Source organism: Balaenoptera physalus (assembly GCF_965194825.1).
Source record: "Balaenoptera physalus genome assembly, chromosome: 17".
Classification (NCBI taxonomy): Eukaryota; Metazoa; Chordata; class Mammalia; order Artiodactyla; family Balaenopteridae; genus Balaenoptera; species Balaenoptera physalus.
This window is the reverse complement of record NC_138895.1, coordinates 84,501,473-84,519,251: the sequence shown is the minus strand read 5'-3', so window position 1 is coordinate 84,519,251 and position 17,779 is coordinate 84,501,473. Positions and strand designations below refer to the sequence as shown.

The following is a 17,779-nucleotide window of genomic DNA, read 5'->3' as shown; positions in this document are numbered from 1 at the left end:
GGAAGAACGTAGGCCGGGACCAGCCTCTCCAAGGGGCACGTGCTCCCCAGGGTCACTTCCTTCAGAGCAGAGGCAGGGAGGGGACCCCGAGGGGGAGCTGCAGGGAGGAGGGGACAGGGGGGCGGGGAGGGTAGTGCAGTGACAGCCCCCTGAGCCCAGTAAAAATGGAGAGGGCTCTGTGTGGCTCTGAAGGCCTCCTGGCCCCCTGACCTGATGCCCCCTCCAGAGCACCCCCTCCTGAGGTCACTCAGGTCACTCCCTCCTTCGTCCTGGGATGTCCCCGTGAGCTTTACATGGAGGGAAGCAGCCAAACATCGGGTCCACGGAGGGGGAGACGCCCGACCCAGCTCACGGTGCGGAGTCCCCTTGGAGGGAGCAGCCCAGGGACCGCCGGGCCGGGCAGCTGAGCTCGGCCTTGGACTCACCCATCTGGAAGACCACCTCGTAGGAGTGACAAAACACGTGCACGATCGGCGTGCAGGCAGCTTTTATGCAGCGAGAGGTGGTGTTGACCTGCAAGCAGTGGTAGCAGCGCAGGCCGGGGTCTGGGGGGAGGTGGGGACAGAGCAGAGTTCGCTCAGGGCGCACCCGGGGACAGCCACAGCACCGCCCGCTGAAGACCCTTGGCGACCGTGGGCTCGCAGAGCCCCAAGTGACAACCCCCGCCCCCCCACCCCGAGACAAGGGCCTCCTGGGACCCAGGTCAGACACTCACACCTGCAGGCTGACGTCATCACCCCCAGCTCCCTGCAGGCCCCGGGGGATCGTGCGCGTGCACGTGCACACACACACACACACAGAGACACACAGACACACACACACACACAGACACACAGACACACACACACACGAGCAAACGCCCCACGCAGCCCTCCCCTCACTGAAGAACCCACCAGGCCTTCCCTTCTGCCACTGTTGGCCTCACCCCTATCTGCGCACACCAGGGCCCACGGCAGGACCAGGGGGACCCCTCTGGTGGTGCGGTCGGTCAGGCCTGAGTCGGGGGAGGCAGAGAAAGAGCCTGATCCAGAGCCCGCCCCCCAACCTGGCCTGGGCACCTCCGATTCCGCTCTCCTCCCCTCTCCCTCGGTCTCACACCCCGCACACACCCTTGATTCCCGTTTGCATACGTCCTCCTAGCTTCTCTGCTCCTCTGTCCGGATGTGGGTCCTGATTCCGGGACCCTCACCTGACCCCCCTCTCCTATACCTTCCAAGTCAGAATCAACCCTGCTCTTGGGGAGGCTTCCTGGGGTTCTTAAGTCAGCAGCCCCTGAGGCCCAGGGAGGGGGAGGAAGCTGAGTCACAGCTGGGTGTTGGGGGAGAAGGGGGTGGGGACCTGGTCTCCCCACCTGTGGGTCCACCCACCTGGGCCAGCCTCAGACTGAGCCGGCAGCTCTGATGCAACTTTTTTGGTGTAACAGACCCCATGGAGCAGGGAGGGAGTTCCACACTGTGGAGGATATGGGGGAGAGACTTGTAGGGGTCCACAGATGGCTGAGGGGGAGACCCAGAAACCCCTGAGCGCCTGAAAGAGGGCGGCCAAGGGATGGGGTGAGAAACGACAGTTCATCATATTCAGTTCATGGTCCATAAAACAAATGGCCCAATGGGCTCCCTCAGGCACTCTCTCTGTGGCAGTAATTAAACCCCCCTGCCCCTGGCACTCAGATGTTGGAACTGAGACTTGAACAAGACCTTCTGGTACTTTGAATTTGTTTAAAGTGTCCAGATTTTATCATTTCTTAAAACTCTTTATGTCATATCTCAGGACTGTATTCTCTGACTTAGATGCAATTAAGTTAGAAGTCAATAACAAAAAAGATAAATACAATCTTTTCACATGTAGAAATGAAAAAGAAACACATTTCAAATTAGCACAGTTATTTTTTTTTTAAATCTGTTTATTTATTTATTTATTGGCTGCGTCGGGTCTTAGCTGCGGCACCCGGGATCTTCGTTGAGCCATGTGGGATTCGTTGTGGCGTGCCAATTTTCTCTTCTCTCGTTGAGGTGCACGAGCTTGAGGGCTTAGTTGCCCCGAGGCATGTGGGATCTTAGTTCCCTGACCAGGGATGAACCCCCGTCCCCTGCATTGGAAGGTGGATTCTTTACCACTGGACCACCAGGGAAGTCCCTAGCACGGTTTTCTGGAAGAGGATGTCTTAAATATTTTTTTGAAGACCCAGAATTGATGAATGAGGAAAATACTACTTCTCAAAATGTTTGGGATGCAGTGAAGGGTGATAGTTTGGGCAAAATTTATATCCTTCTCTACTTATATGAAAGAACAATAAAGACTAATATTCTGTGAAGAGGCTCATAGCTTAAACTTTTCATTTGGGAATAATTTCAGATTTATAAAAAAGTTGCAAACAACTTTGCAACTTTTTAAAGAAGTATACTAAGTATAGAATTGTACTACACAACCCTTTACACAGATTTTCCAAATTTTAACATCACACATAACCATAGTACAACGATCAAAATGACAAAGTTAACACTGACGCAAAAATGTTATCTAGTCCACAGACCTTATGAGATTCTGCCCGGTGCCCCTCTCCCTTCTCCTGCCCACCGTCGACCCAACCTCATGCATCACCTGCTGGTCTTGCCTCCTGAGGTCCCTTTGATTTGGAACAGGCCTCCGTCTTGATTTCTTTCAGGACCTTGACACTTTTGAAGAGTGATGGCCAAGTGTTTTGTAGAAAGTCTGTTCATTTGGGCTTGTTTATTCACGATTAAATTCAGCTGAAGCATTTTAGCAACAATATCTTGGAAATGTGGTTGTGTCCTTCTCAGCGCATCGCATGAGGAGGGCATGGGGTGCTGACTCACTGGTGATGTTGGCTTTGGTCCCTTGTAGCCACGGTGGCACCTGCCAGGTGTTTGCCCTGTAGTTACACACACTCACACTGCAAGTCACATACATGCTCTCTGACACACGCATTCACTCTCTCTCTCACACACAGAGCCCGCTCTGGTGCCTAAAACACCCCCCAGGACCCCCATAGTCATGGCCAGGCCTTTTGGGAAGGACCACCAGAGACCCCACCCCAGGGCCGTGTCCCCACTGTGGACTCCTGACAGGAGCTCAAAGTTCGGGAGGGGCGTTGATGGCTGCAGCCTCCATCCCCTGCCAATCGTCTGGGTCAGGACCCTGTAGGCCCCCCTTTTCCGGGTTGAGGACCCCCACAAACAATGATCACTGTGGCTTTTTGCCAAATGGTGATTATGTATTTCCATCAGTCTCTCTACACTGATTAGTTGGAATTCTACTGCATTTTACTTTCTTTCTCCTATCCACACACTGGGATTACCTATTCATTAAAACGGTTCAGAGTCCATTGAGAAGGAAATGTCATTTTTACTGTATTTAAAAACCAAGATCTGGACCAATGTATGCTTATTCCTACTAGGATGTTTCACGCAGATGATATATATTCATGCTAGTACCTCTCCAGTCACCACTGTATTTCCTATTTCCTCCCTGCCGCCCCGCCCCGTACTTTTTGTTTCTCCTACAGAGAGAATCCTGTCTTGTGACAACATCAATGTATTAAGCAGTTCATTATGATAGGTCCAAGTGTGTATTTCTTTGGATTCTTCATATTTGGAATTCACTGGGCTTCTTGAATCTATAGTTTTATGTCTTTCTTCAAAACTAGAAAATTAGCAGTCATTATTTCTTCAAGTATTTTTCCTGCACTCCAGTCTTTGTCCTCTCCTTCTAGGGCAGCAATTACACAGATATTGGACTTTTTGGTATTTCCCCTAGGCTCCGTTCATTAAAAAAAAAAATCTTTTATTTATGTTGTTCAGATTCTATGATGTATCCTCAAGTTGGGTCTTTCTTTTTTCATCTCCATTCTGCTATTGAGCCCAGTGGAAAGTATTTTATTTTTGTTATTGTATTTTTCAGTTCTACAATTCCCATTTTGTTATTCTTTATATGTTTTACTTCCTTGCTGAGATGTATCTTTCCATTTATCCCAAGAGTGTTTGCCCTTAGTTCTTGGAGCATTTTTAAAATAAGTGCTTTAAAGACTCTGTGTGATAATTCTTAGCTGAGGTGTTCCCTGATCTTCTGTACAAAGAGTAATTTTGGATTATATCCTGGATATTTTGAATTTTGCGTTATGAGAGGCTGACTCTTATTTCCATCTTATGGAGAATATTAATCTTTTTGTTTTAGCAGGCAATCTACCTGGTTGGGTTTATGCTTCAAGTGAAGATCAACCTTATGTGGGTTGTGGCTTCTATGTCAGTTCAGTTTTCAAAGGCTTTGCAGTGTTTTGGACACAGTGGCCAATCTGATCCCTTGGTGGAGGTCAGTCCCATAGATCAGTTCTCATAGTTTATGTTTTTCAGGGCCAACTCCATGTATGCACAGCTCAGAATGAGCCTGGGTTTTCATAAACATCTTCATGGGATTTCTTTCCCAAGCTTCTCAATCCCTGCGGTCTCTCTGGCACTTTCTAGTAACTTGCAGTTCCTCTTTTCGGTCATCTAGTCAGAAAGCTGGAGCTTAGTTATTCCATAGTGCTGCACAGTTCCCACCCCTATAACCACATCTGGGGTCATGAGGTGGGAAGATGTAGAGAGAATAAGGTCAATGGGTTTTACCCCATTATCTTGGGATCACAGATCCTCTGACTGGAGGGACCAGTTCCCTTCTCTCAGAACTTTAGGTACCTGCAGGCTCTGTTGGGAGCTGCTGAAGTTGCTGCTTTTCCCACTCATTAAGTGAGACCAAGAGGGGTTCTAATGGACCTCTTCTGTCCATGTTCTGGTATTCACTTTCAGAATGTGGGCTGTTTTGGGAATTCTCTGGTGGTCCAGTGGTTAGTACCCGGGTGCTTTCACTGCCAGGGCCAGGTTCAATCTGTGGTCAGGGAACTAAGATCCTGCAAGCTGTGCAGTGTGGTAAAAAAAAAAAAAAAAAAAAAAAAATAGGATGTGGGCTGTCTTGAGTCAAATCTAGAGAATACCAGAGGAAATGAAAAGGGGAAACTTACCACACATTTGGTGGCACTTCAAAGTTTTGTCTTATTCCCCAATCTTTCTGCTACTATTTTCTGTTTGGAGTCCTCATATAGCTTCTCCGTGTATTTCATTCTGGGTTTATAGCTGCATTCTGTGGGAGAGGTGGCTGGGCAAAGGACAGCGTCTAGCCATCTCACTCTGAGCCAGGACTGGCCCTGACGGTGTAGCCCCCTACACTCTGAACAGCACACTCTACAGCAGGGGCTGCACCATCTTCCCTGTTTAATTTGAATTTCCTTCACAAGTGAAGGCAAACGTATTTTCTTATGTTTAAGTGGTATTTCATATCATTTTTGTTAATTTTTTTCATGTATCACTCATATTTGCTTTAGCCCTGTTCCCCCACCCTCAATGTTTACAGAGTTATATATATATCCCCTGGGGAGTGTGTGTGTGGAAAATCTTTATATTTGTATAGAGTCAAATTAGTCTATCTTTTCTTTTCTTGCATTTGGATTTTGAATTATACATAGGAAAACGTTTTCCACACCCAGGTTATAAAGATATTCACATGTGATTTCTTTGGGTATTTGTATAGTTTTGGTTGTTTAATATTTAGTTTATTCTCATGTATGATGTATGGATGCATGTGTATAGATGCAATTTTGACTTTTTCTAAACAGTCATTTATTTGTTCACAAACCAATTATTTATTTAATTATTTATTTTTACTGGAGTAAAATTGCTTTACAATGTTCTGTTAGTTTCTGCTGTACAGTGAAGTGAATCAGCTATATGTATATCTATATCCCCTCCCTCTTGGACCTCCCTCCCACCCACCCCCATCCCATCTAGCTCGTCACAGAGCACAGAGCTGAGCTCCCTGTGCTATATAGCAGGTTCCCACTAGCTATCTATTTTACACATGGTAGTGTATTTATGTCAAACTTAATCTCCCAATTCGTCCCACCCTCCTGGGATGGGCTCCAGGCACGTGGGCTTCAGTAATTGCAGCACATGGACTCAGTAGTTGTGGCATGCGGGCTCAGTAGTTGTGGCACACAGGCTTAATTGCTCCACGACGTGTGGGATCTTCCCGGACCAGGGCTCGAACCTGTGTCCCCTGCATTGGCAGGTGGATTCTTAACCACTCTGCCACCAGGGAAGCCCCTAAACTTTTTTTTTTAATTATGTTTTAACCTGTGCTAGTACTTATTACTCCCACAACTTAATTTTTTCCTAACTGATCTTGAATGTTTTTGTTTACATATCTTTCAACTTGCCCATTTCAAGAAAAAAAAACAGTTATTTTTATGGTAATCACATTAAATCAAAAATCTTATAAATTAGAGAGAACTGACATTTATTTATTTGTTTGTTTGTTTATTTAGGCTGTGCTGGGTCTTCGTTGCAGCACACAGGCTTCTCTAGCTATGGTGTGAGGGTTTAGTTGCGGCATGTGGGATCTTAGTGCCCCGACCAGGGATCAAACCCAGGCCCCCTGCATTGGGAGTGCAGAGTCTTCCACTGGGCCACCAGGGAAGTCCTGAGAGAACTGCCATTCTAATGATATTTAGAGTTGTCCAAGAATAAGGAGTGTCTTTACAATTGTTCGAGGCTACTGTTGCATCTCTTGGAAGTTGGTTGAATTTTCCTCCTTTAGACTTTGCATATTTTTAGTCAGATTTATTTTCTTATTTTATTTTTTAAAATTAATTAAATTAATTAATTTATTTTTGGCTGCACTGGGTCTTTGTTGCTGCGCGCGGGCTTTCTCTAGTTGTGGAGAGTGGGGGCTACTCTTTGTTGCGGTGCGCGGGCTTCTCATTGCAGTGGCTTGTCTTGTTGTGGAGCACGGGCTCTAGGCGCCTGGGCTTCAGTAGTTGTGGCACATGGGCTCAGTAGTTGTGGCTCATGGGCTCTAGAGTGCAGGCTCAGTAGTTGTGGCACACAGGCTTAGTTGCTCCGTGGCATGTGGGATCTTCCCGGACCAGAGCTCGAACCCATGTTCCCTGCATTGGCAGGCGGATTCTTAACCACTGCGCCACCAGGGAAGCCCAGTCAGATTTATTTCTAAGCACTAGCTCTCTATTCCCCAATTGTAAATAAAAACTTCTCTTCCACTATAGCCTCTAGGTGGCTATTGCTCATGTATGAAAAGGCTATTAATTTTCATTTTAGTTTCATATTCTACTACCTTATTGAATGATTTTATTGACTTTGCTAGTTTTATCATTGATCTTTTAGGGTTTTTGAAACATACTATTAAGTTAGTTAAAAATAGAGATTGTACTTTCCCTAACTCTCATGCCTCTGATTGTTTTCTCTTGTTTATTTTCATTTGCTTATGTCTCACATACAATGTTAGAAAGTACTGATCCTTTAGTTCAGCACCATCGTAAGACTGCATCCAGCACTTCCTCATACAGTTAAGTTCCTGGCTTCAGGGCTGATACATACACACAGTCATGTTATTGTATAATATGCTATTGAATTTGGTTTGTTAATATTTTATTTTATTTAAGATTGTTGCATTGATCCACAAAAATGCTGTAATTTCCTTTTTAGTATCATCATCAGGTTTAGCTATCAGTATTATGCTTGCTTTGTAAAAGGAACTTGGAAATTTTACTTCTTGGGTCGAGTTTGGTAATCTGTAGTTTTCACTAGGAAATACTTCATTGCATCTAAATTTTCAAACCTATCCCATAGAGGTATGCAATGACTCTCTTGTGATAGTTCAGTCAACTTTCCTGAAGTGTGATTTACACACAATAAAAAGCACCCCTTTGAAGTGGACAGTTCGGTGAGTTTGACAAATGTAAACACTTATAGAACCACCAACACAGTCAAGACATAGAGCATTTACCTTAACCCAGGGATGCCCTGCTACCTCCTTGTGTGGCCCGTAAGACTGCTTTCATTGTTAACATGTCCCTTTGCTAGAATTTTGCGTGAATGGGTGATTAGCATTATGTGGCCCTTTCATCCATTTTTGTCATTTATTTGTATTTCCTCTTTATTCCCATTTTCAATCTTGCCAGTGTCACCATCTTGTTAGTCTGTTGGCTTTGTAGATCTTCTGTATTTTATTTTGATTTCCTATTTCACTAAATCACACTTCTGGCTTAATTTTGTTTTTTGGTTTTTTGGGGGGTTTAATTTGTTTTTCTTTCTCCAGGTTCTAGATTTAAACACATGGTTTATTGATGTTTCAGCCCCTCTTCTTTTGTAACATAAGGATCTAACCTATCCATTTTCCTCACAGTGCCGTTTTCTTTTTAAAATAAATGTTTGTCCTGATTTTATTACTGTTCAGATCAAGGAATTTAAAAAATTCCTATTATAATTCCTTGTTCAACAGATGAACTAATCAAAGTGTAATAATTTAGTTTAGAAATATTTGGAATTTAAAAGTGTATCTGCTTTGTTATAGATGTTTAATTTAAATGCTTATGGACAGAGAACATTGTCTATGGGGTAATTTATTGTTCAATGATAAAAATCTGGACATTTGGAACAAAATGAGAGTACCGGATGGCTCCATTCAAGGTTGAGCAGACCTTGGGCGGGGGTACTTGTACCCTCGGGGGTGGGGGGGAGGGTGGGAACAGAACCTGCGGGAGAACACAGGCCGTTCTGGACTCTGCTGCGTGTGGAGTTCACACACGACCTGACTCACGACTCTGTACCACAGACGTGGCAGACTTGGGTCTCCTTTTTAGGGCAAGGGGAGTGGAAGCAGCATCTGGTACGCCCTCACTGCTGGCTTTCCCTTCTAGGTCTTCACAATCCCAACACACGCTGCCATCGGGCTGTCCAGCGGTGCCTCCCGAGTGCCCCGCCCTCACGTGGGCCGTCTGGGGAGACACCCAGGCTCCATCCGTGGAATCAGGACCCACAGCAGGACGAGCACAGGGAGTACCCTGCAGGCAGAGCCAGTGAACAGAGGTCAAGGGATGCGGAAATCATGCACGTTGACTCACCAAATCCATTTTATAGTTAAAAGAGTTAAGGTAGTAAAAACTAGGAGAATCAGAAACTCGAATAATTTTGAAGGAGGTGGGGTAGAAGAAAAGAAAGGCAAGGCGTGGCCAGGATGGAGACGGGATTGGGTACATCTGAGTGTCAGCACGAAGCTGGAAGCCTGCTGGAGCGCAGGTTGTAGCCGGATCTGAGCTTCCCAGCAGAGACTGTGAAAAAGAACCTAGTTCCCAAAGAATCCACGGCAAAAATCCTGAAACTAATGATGGCTATAGCAGTGCCCGCATGTTGGCGGTCCTGAGGCCGGCTCAGACCAGCTTTGGGTTGCTCCGTGGCGGCCTCGTGTTCCTCAGGGCCCTGGGGAATGGGGGAGGGCTGTGGTGCCCAGGAAGGATGTGACCCGCCATTGTCTTAGGTCAGAGGGACTTGGGGAAGCTGAACGGCTGAGGGCGGGCTCCATCTTCTTCTCACCTCACGTGCTCAGCCCTCATGAAGCATCTATTCACTTCTCAAGAATACCTTTCTCATTCGGTTGTCAATCATCTTCATCTTTCCTTCACTCATTCTTTACTCATTTCTCCATTCATTCAGCAAAGTTTCTGATTTCTAGCCAAGAGGCTTCCCAGAAGGGCCTCCAATCCTGGGTCCCCTGTCCAGAGGTGGGACCAGGATGCCCAGCTCTAAAGGTGGTCATCTTCATGGAGAGGGAAGCAGGGAGTGGCTAGTACAGCAGTCGTGGGGAGACAGGGTGTGGTGGCCCCGACCCGGATCGCATACACATATTTCCTAGGAGAAGGCAGCTTGGAGAGAAGACCACGGCCCTACCTGGTGATTGTTTCCCCTCTGCACTGGCCTTGTGGACTGGCCTCGACTCAGGAAGTCAGAGATTCCTGATGCCTCAATGGGCCAGGAACCTCGTGTGGGGAGTTGGAAGCAGTAGATGGTGACCAGCCTGCTTGGCCAGCCTAGGGGTTTAAATTCAGTATGAAAATTCACAACTGCATTGAAGGGGAGTGAGGTCCCACTTTAAGCTGGGCATTCTGGGAGTCTCATCCAGAGAGCTCCTGGCCACTCCATCGCTCTCCTCAGCACAGAGCAGAGCCTAGCCCAGGACTGGGAATGCACGACGGCCCCAGAGCACGAGGTGCAGCCAGGCCCATCTTGGTCCACGGGGGAAATGACCAGGAGTTGGAGATTGGGGTCAGGTGTGCGATGGGGGAGGCAGGTGTAAGGAACCAGAGCTGGGCAGACCCTGGGGGGTGCAGACCCTGGGCAGGGGTGTGTTCAGACATTGGAGGGGGGAGGTGTGCAGACTCCGGGGTGGGGTAAGCCTGAGGAACCAGGACTGGGGAACAGGTGTGTGGACCCAGCGTTCTTCTGGGTTCTGGGGACCTGCTGCCTGGTGACGCTGCCCCCACCCACAGATTCTTGGCCGCTGTCTTCTATCTCCCCGTCCTCCAGGATGTCTCCCTGGATGTTCCCCTGGATGTGTCTATGAGCTTGTCATCAGTTCCACTTGTCCCAACCTGCTCCTCCCCTGTGCCCCTCTCCTGGGTGACCCTCCCCCAAGCCAGGCATGCGGCCATCCTGGGCACCTCCAGGCCTTCCATCAGCCCCTACTCTATCCAGCCCCGCTGTGCACCAAACATGGGTCCCATCCACCCCGCCGCCCAGCCGTCCCCTCCCAGCATCTCTCCACCCCACTCTCCTAGGCAGGCACCACTGACCCCTGTCCTGTGCCCCAGACTCCGACCCTCCACCCCACCATTGGCCAGCTGGCCCTCCCGAGGACCCGACCCTGAGCCTGTGACTCCTGCTTGCCCAGTGCTGGTCCTGTCCCCAGCTTGGTTGGCTGTAGCCCAGCTGGACAGTTTTGTCCACCATTCCAACCATGGACAGCGCACAACCACAGAGTCGGCGGAGAGCAGGCCAGAGGGCTGTAATCTGGGCCCAGTGGGTAGAGACGAGGAGGAAGCAAGAGGGGGTGTGGTCAAGCAACGACTTTATTGTCTCTGGAAGGAGTGAAGGTCGTGGTCCCACTGCAGGACTCTGCCTGGGCCAGGGACAGAGGTGGCCAGAACAGCGGACGTGGAGGGGCCGAGACCACAGAGCCAGTCAGAGCCAGAGCCAGGGCTGAGCTACCCTCTGGCCTTGCCGGGCTCTTCTTGCCCAACACAGGGGCCTGGAGCTTCTGTTCAGGGCAGGGGCTGTTACCCCAAACTGAGAAATGCCCATTACATGCCCCCATCCCTGACCCCCACGGAGTGGGGCTAACAATCCCAGGCTGTGTGAGCGAAGGGCCCCTGCTGGGGACCGGAGAGGCGGCCGGCCCAGGGCGAGGTGATGGCGCCTCCTACCATCTCAGGGGTGAACGTCCCACCCACGGTCTTGAGAGCGATGGGGGCAGGAGAGAGGTGGGAGGACAGCGTGGGCTTTGGGGCCGAGGGGAAGGTGCTCACAGCAGGACCCAGAGGAGGCCAAGGCCCACCTGGAGCAGGAACCCCCTTGGAAGGGCCCAGGGACCCTCCTGCGGGGCGGGCGCCCTGTTGCAGAGAGATCTGGAACAGCACTGCCTGACGATCTTGCCCAGCATCCCGGGGCCCGACGACCATTCAGACTTCATGTTGGCGTTGGGACACCTCGGAGCGCAGCGCTTGCTGAGCAAAATCCCCACCCGTAATCCTGCAGAAAAGAGGAGACAGCGTTCAGGAAGAGGAAGGGCCTTGGGAAGGGTGCTTTCCTGTGGGCAGGGAAGGCCGGAACCAAACCTCAGGGTCAGAGAATGTTGGTCCTGAAACGTCTACCAGATACCTTCTCCTGACCCTTTCACAGGCCAGGCCCTGCACAGCAGTGGGAGCACAGCTGCCCAGGGTCACCCTCAAGGTCACAGCAAAGACAGGGTCCAGGACTGCTGGCCCTGGTCGGGGCTCTTCCCTGAAACCACACGTGGCCTGGACAGCCGGGTAGCCAGGGGCCTGGGAGTCCCAGGGAGACGGGGGAAGCAGAGCAGAGAGAAAAGCGATGGTGACCAGAGGACCTGCTGCACCCGGCCTGGGCTCCCGTCCACCCCCTCCCTCCTTCACTTAGAGACGCGCAGAGACCTCTGAACGAAGCTCCGGAGGGAAGCAGGATACTCAAAACAACCCAAGCTACAGAAGAAGAGATATTCTTGGGTGGCGTCCACCTTCCTTGTGTCGTGCTGTGCTGTGCTGTGTTTGTTCTGCTGTATCTATTGTGTGTGTGGTATCTCACTACACTGAACCTTATTATATTTATTATATGACAATTGTATGCATTGCATTACATCATATCACACGCTGCTCAGTGGCACTTGGTTTAGGGTAACCGAAAAGAAGGAAAGAGACGGCCAGCCTCCTCCGGAAGCCCCCAGGGCTCAACCTTGAGCAGCTGCCTCCTTCTTCCGCGTGCTCAGGACGGGGATCAGGCAAAGGTCGGCGCCGGCGAGGGGGCCCTGAAGGGAGCCTTCCTCAGCTCCCCGCAGAGTCCCCGACATAGGCCCCTTCCGCGCTGGCCAGGTACTCACTCAGGGTGATGATCACCGCGTGGGAGACGCAGACCCGGTCGGTGGGGGCGCACGCGGCGGGCGCGCAAAACTCCCGGCTCGTGGCTTTGAAGCACTGGTAACAGCTCAGGTTCTCACCTGCGGGGCAGCACCAGGCGGCGGTGGAGTGCGCTGCGCACCTGCCCGGGGCGCAAAGGCCTTCCGCTGCCGAGAGATGCGCCCGCCGCGCCCCGGAGCTCCCGCAGCCCCCGCAGCCCAGAGGGCTGCCCTTACCTGGCTCTGTGGCTCCGCCAGCACAGCCCAAAGACGCCAGCAGAGCCCACAGGACTAGAACCGGCTCCCCCATGACGCCAGACGGCTCAGCCTGCAGGGGGGCGGGAGGGGGGCGGAGGAGCAGAGAAGGAGGCTTTGTCCGGACCTTCCCCGTCGCCCCCGCCCATCCCCTCGGTCTCTCCGCCCTGGACCCTCCTCATTCGAGGCCACTCAGGTCCTGGTTCTCGCGGCACCCCTCTCCCAGCCGGACGCCTCCTCCTGAACCTTCCCTCCCCTGCTTCAGGGCGCGGGGCCCTTCGAGGAGAGGCAGCTGAAGGAGGGGCCGGCTGTGGAGGCCTGTCAGCCCCTGCTCACAGCTCGGGCTCGTGGGAGGGTCTCCTGGGGTCCGTGAGGATGGCCGCTTCCTGCTGGAGCAGAGAAGGCGGGTAGGGAGCGCGTCTCCCCTGTGGGTTCATCCCCTCCGCCAGCCTCCACCCCGCGCCAGCTCTGATGCATCCCTCTCGTCCTGTAACAAACCCCTGCGGAACAGGGCCCGGTTCACACCCTGGGGACACAGGACCACACTGAGTCCCTGCCTCGGAGGCTCAGGAGAGCTGAAACTCCCCGCAGGTGTGGTGGCAAGTGGTCTGGTGTTGGAGGTGGAGGAGAGAGATGGAGGGCTTCAAGGGGGAGGAGGGATCATTGGGGCTGGAGAACAGGAGGCTGGTTGGGCAATCAGAGATGAAGTGCAGGGCCGTCCAGAGGGAAAGCATCAAGAGCCAGGCCCAGAGCAGGAAACAGGGAAATTAAGTGTCAAGGGCAAGTGGGGGAGGGAGGGGAAAGGGGAGAAAGGGGAGGAGGGGGGGAGGGGAGGAGGAGGGGGAGGAGGAGGGGGAGGAGGAGGAGGGGGAGGAGGAGGGGGAGAAGGGGGAGGGAGAGAAAGGAGAGGAGGAGGAGGAGAAGGGGAGGGGAAGGAGGGAGAAGGAGGGGCAGGACAGGCAGTCCGGAGAGCAGCAAGAAGGGGTCAGATAACAGGCCTGAATCTTTTCTTTCTTTCTCGTGACTCCCTGTGTGAGGCGGGGTCTGGGACCCCAGGAGAAGGGAGGAGAGCGTCAGGAGCTCCCGGAACAAGGCTGCAGAGATGCTGTTTCCACGGGTCCCCCAGCTCTGTCCCCCCTCGTCAGTGCTCCACGGGGCTGGAGCCTGAGTCAGCCCGAGCGGCAGGCAGGACCTTCAGCCAGACGCCCCTCAGCTCCTTCCCTCTCGCCAGGCGCCAGGCGAGGCAGCAGCCTCCTCAGCTCCGGCCAGGGCATCCTTCTCCCGCACCTGAGTCTCTTGGGCCCCTTGGCTGTCCCTGTGATGGGCCCACTGGGTCTGTCAGGTAGTTTAGTTGCGCTTGGGCCCCATCAAGCTTCTTTTCCAAAATCTCCCCCTGCCTGGCGGAGACCTGGACACAGAGTGTGGAGGACAGCGCTTCCCATCACGGTGCAGACCAGACCCCACCTGCTTCCCACCCAGGTCACCTTCGCAGTCCCCTGCAAGTTCTTCCCTTTGTCCTGTCCTTTATTCTTGTTTTTCAGCACCTAGTGAACTGAACCACTCTCCATCGGCCCCGGGGTTCCCAGGAACCTGTCCTCACCAGAACCAGTGATAAAGAAAGAAAATTCCATGATACTTGTTAAAGCTCAGTAAGACTGAATAATCTTAGCGGGGTTCTTGAGACTGGCGCAGGGACCACTGTGACGGGGTCGTGCAGGGAGAGATTGGGGGCAACTCCAAATACAGCAGAGGCAGTGGGGATTTACAGCCAAGGAGCCGGTGTGGTCAATGGATGGAAAAACCCTAAGAGGAGACCTCAGGGGTAGGGGGATTCTGGCTAAACAAACCTGCCAGAATCTCCCTGAAGGCAGGACCAGTGCTCAGTCCTCACCTGGGGGGTGGGAGGGGACGGAACCCCATCGGATACTGAGTTGGAGAAGGTTCTTGTTAAATGTGGATTTTACAAGGAAGTGCCCAGGTGGGCCCAGGAGAAGGTTTGGGAGCCTGACTAAAGTTTGGTCAAGCAAAGAATCTTTGTCACCAAACAACACGGCACAGATGAAGCAGCACAGAGTCCACTGAGGGCAGGGGCGGTGGTCCGGAGTGGGACCCCCGTCCCCTCTGGAGGCACCATCACCCCAGCCACAACCTCACCTGGAGACCGGGCAGGTCTAAGGGCCCTGCGTGAGTCCAGGTGTGGGCAGGAAAGGCTGCCCTCTTTTCTGACCCCCAGGGACCCCTGCCTCCCAAGGCTGCCCCCTAAAGGCAGCGCCCATGCCCAGGTGCCCGCACCTGCGTGTCAGGTGGCTTCACAGTTTTTCACGCCATGTCCTGCCAGCATCTTTCCCCAGGTTCTTTCTTTTTTTTCCCTTCCTGCCTTTATTTCCTTGATCACGCCCGTTTGAGCTCCCCTGAGGGGCAGGCAGGGTGTGGGCCCTGGATCTGGACTTGCAGTGGGTGACCCTGCCCCCAGGGGTCTCGCAGGAGGAAAGCAGGCCGAAGGATAAAAGGGGCAACTAGTAGGCAAAGGGCGATTGGACGAGCTGCCTCTGGCCCCCGGGTGACTGCTGCCTGTCGCCTCCACTCGCAGCCACCGGGCCTCTGGGGGCCTCGGCACGCCCTGCAGGCCCAGCTTCCCGTTGCCACAGGGGAAGGAAGTGCTGGTTATGAAGGAGGGTGTGCAGCTGCTTGGGGTCATTTCCCCTCCAGTTCACCCAGTGGTCCAACCAGCAGGACTGTCCCCCGGCCCCTCTTGCCTGGCACGTCCTAGGGACCATGCCTGGCCAGGTGCAGCCTCCGCCTTGGTGCTGGTGCACCCAGAGCCTCCCTTTATTGGGTGCCACTCCAGCCCTCCCTGCTGTCCAGCCTCTGCCCCGGCATGGGCCCGGCTTGGAGGTGGGCACAGAAGGGGTGGAACTGGAGATGCCCGGGGGGAGGATCTGGGCTTACGTTGTGCGTTTATTCATGTGCCATTTCATGCCGTAATGGAGTTGAATGTGAATCTGTGAAAAATTCGAAAACCCCAAATCGCATGGTGCTGTTGGATGTGGGCGTGATGAAGCAGCCCGAGTGGGCGTGGGGCGGGCGGCGGGCGGACTCTGTAGGAGAGAAGCCCCACCTGGAGCGGGGCCGAAGGCACGCGGTCCCGGCCACGGTGGGTCTCCCCGATGTCAGCCCCTGTGGGCAGGAATAGGTCATCCTCAAAGGTGACCCTGTTTCTCTGGCACTGGACTAGGGGTGTCAGAGGGCACAGTGGGCAGTGGTCGCTAAATGTCCAGATGCCCTCCTGGCCTCCTTTCTGATCTCATTCGGTCCTGGGTGCTGGGAGAGGCTGGGAGGAGAGGCGGGAGGAGACTCAGAGGCAGACAGGGCGGGGCCTGGGGTCAGCCTGTGGCGGCAGGAGGGGTGGGGACAGGGGCTGTTCTCGAATCCTCTGTCGGATCATAAATTACCTTGGTCACTAGTCACCCCAGCTCCCCCAGCAGACAAAGCCCGCTGTTTTCACAAGGAGCTGTGGGCTGGGGATAGGCAGGGGGCCCTGATGATCCTCTGGGCTTCCAGAAACAGACACGACTGGGGGCGAGGGGAGCCCATGCCCCTCGGTGACCACAGGCCTGTGCCTGAAATCCCCAGCACCAAGACCAGGCCACCATGACCCAGACATTTACCCGAGCCTGGCGGTGGGTGGGTCCCTTCCGTCCCTGTGAATCCCCACTGTCATGGCGCTGACACAACGGCTGCAGTTAGGGTCATTCTGGGGATGGGGGTGTCCTGGGGAGGGAAGCAAGCCTTCCTGACTCCTGGCCTGTGATTGGGCCGCTGGCCAGCCTCAGACTGGCCCCCTGTGAGGACGGGGCCTTCGGATAAAATCAGTTCTGCTCTTGATGAACGTTTTTGTTACCCACGAGACTGCCCACTTGCCCACTGGACTCTGCCCTCCATCCCGGAGCAAGCAGGTGCACTGCCTGTCACCTCCTGATCCCCTGCCCCCAAGGACGGCCCCTGGAAATCCAGGCCCCACCCCTGCCCGGGCCTGTGCGTGGACAGCCTGCCGTCCGGAAGTGCGGAAGCAGCAGGACAAAGCTGGCCCGCTAGGCGCTGCCACTGCCAGCCACGCCGGACAGGCTCCAGAGCTGGCGGAGGCCGATCCTGAGGGGCGTCTTGCCCGGTCCAGTGGGTCTGCTGGGTCCCGGCTGCATTGACAGGCTCCCCAGGGGTGGCCCTGTGTGTCTCACTGACCCAGGCCACACCATCCGGGCCCTACACGCCCTCGGGGTTCCCGAGCTCAGTTGCCTGATAACAGCACTGGGTTTGCAGCCCAGGCTGCACAGCGTGGCCCCATCCTGGGGCGCGAGGAGCCCCCGGGTCCTGTGTCACCTCTCGCCACAGGGCGACTGAGTGCAACTGTGCTTGGAGGCCTTCCTCCCTGGCTTGGAACCAGCTGAGACCCCCCAGTTCCCACCCTCCAGGCCCCGTCATCCATCGTGCTGGGAGTGACCTTGATGGTGGCCTCGGTCCACCACTGCCTCAGACCCCTTACCTGGCTCTGGGCCCCACCCCTCAGAGTCCCACCCGTTCGGATCCAGACAGGAGCCTGTGATTCTCACTCAGATCCTGAAAAATTGGGGTGCAGCTGTGGCGTGGGCTCCCTGCCAGCCTCGTGGGAGAAGTGTCCCCCACACCCGACTCAGGGCGCTGCCAGCAAGGATTCACGCCCTCTGGCTGTGCTCTTGGCCCACCTGCAGGCCAGCCCAGGGGCCCTCCGGATGCGTCCCCCTGCTCAGCCCTCAGCACTCTCCCACGCCTTGCCCTCCGTCCCAAACCCCGCTCTCTCCCCACCTCTGGGTCGGAAAAATGCAGGAGCCTCAGCAGTGAGATCAGGGAGGAAGTGGAACGTGTTGTGCTGGCGTTTCCTTCTGCTTTGGCTGCTGTCACACTGTCACAGGAAGTGATGGGCAGCTGCTCCGGTGCCTCCATGGTGGCTCTTGTTTAATCA

At 53.5% G+C, this 17,779-nt stretch overlaps 1 protein-coding gene across 1 annotated transcript; it reads right to left on the bottom strand.

The window, feature by feature from the left end:
* Positions 1 to 1,171: 1,171 nt before the first annotated feature.
* LY6L (lymphocyte antigen 6 family member L) lies at positions 1,172 to 16,377 on the bottom strand (the record flags this gene model as incomplete). The annotated part of the gene is made up of 6 exons (XM_082433887.1): positions 1,172 to 11,709; positions 11,792 to 11,944; positions 12,470 to 12,630; positions 12,766 to 12,856; positions 15,902 to 16,014; positions 16,353 to 16,377. 6 exons carry the CDS (start codon positions 16,375 to 16,377, stop codon positions 11,425 to 11,427), a joined length of 828 nt encoding a protein of 275 aa, XP_082290013.1. The 3' UTR covers positions 1,172 to 11,424.
* Between the last annotated feature and the right edge of the window lie 1,402 nt (positions 16,378 to 17,779).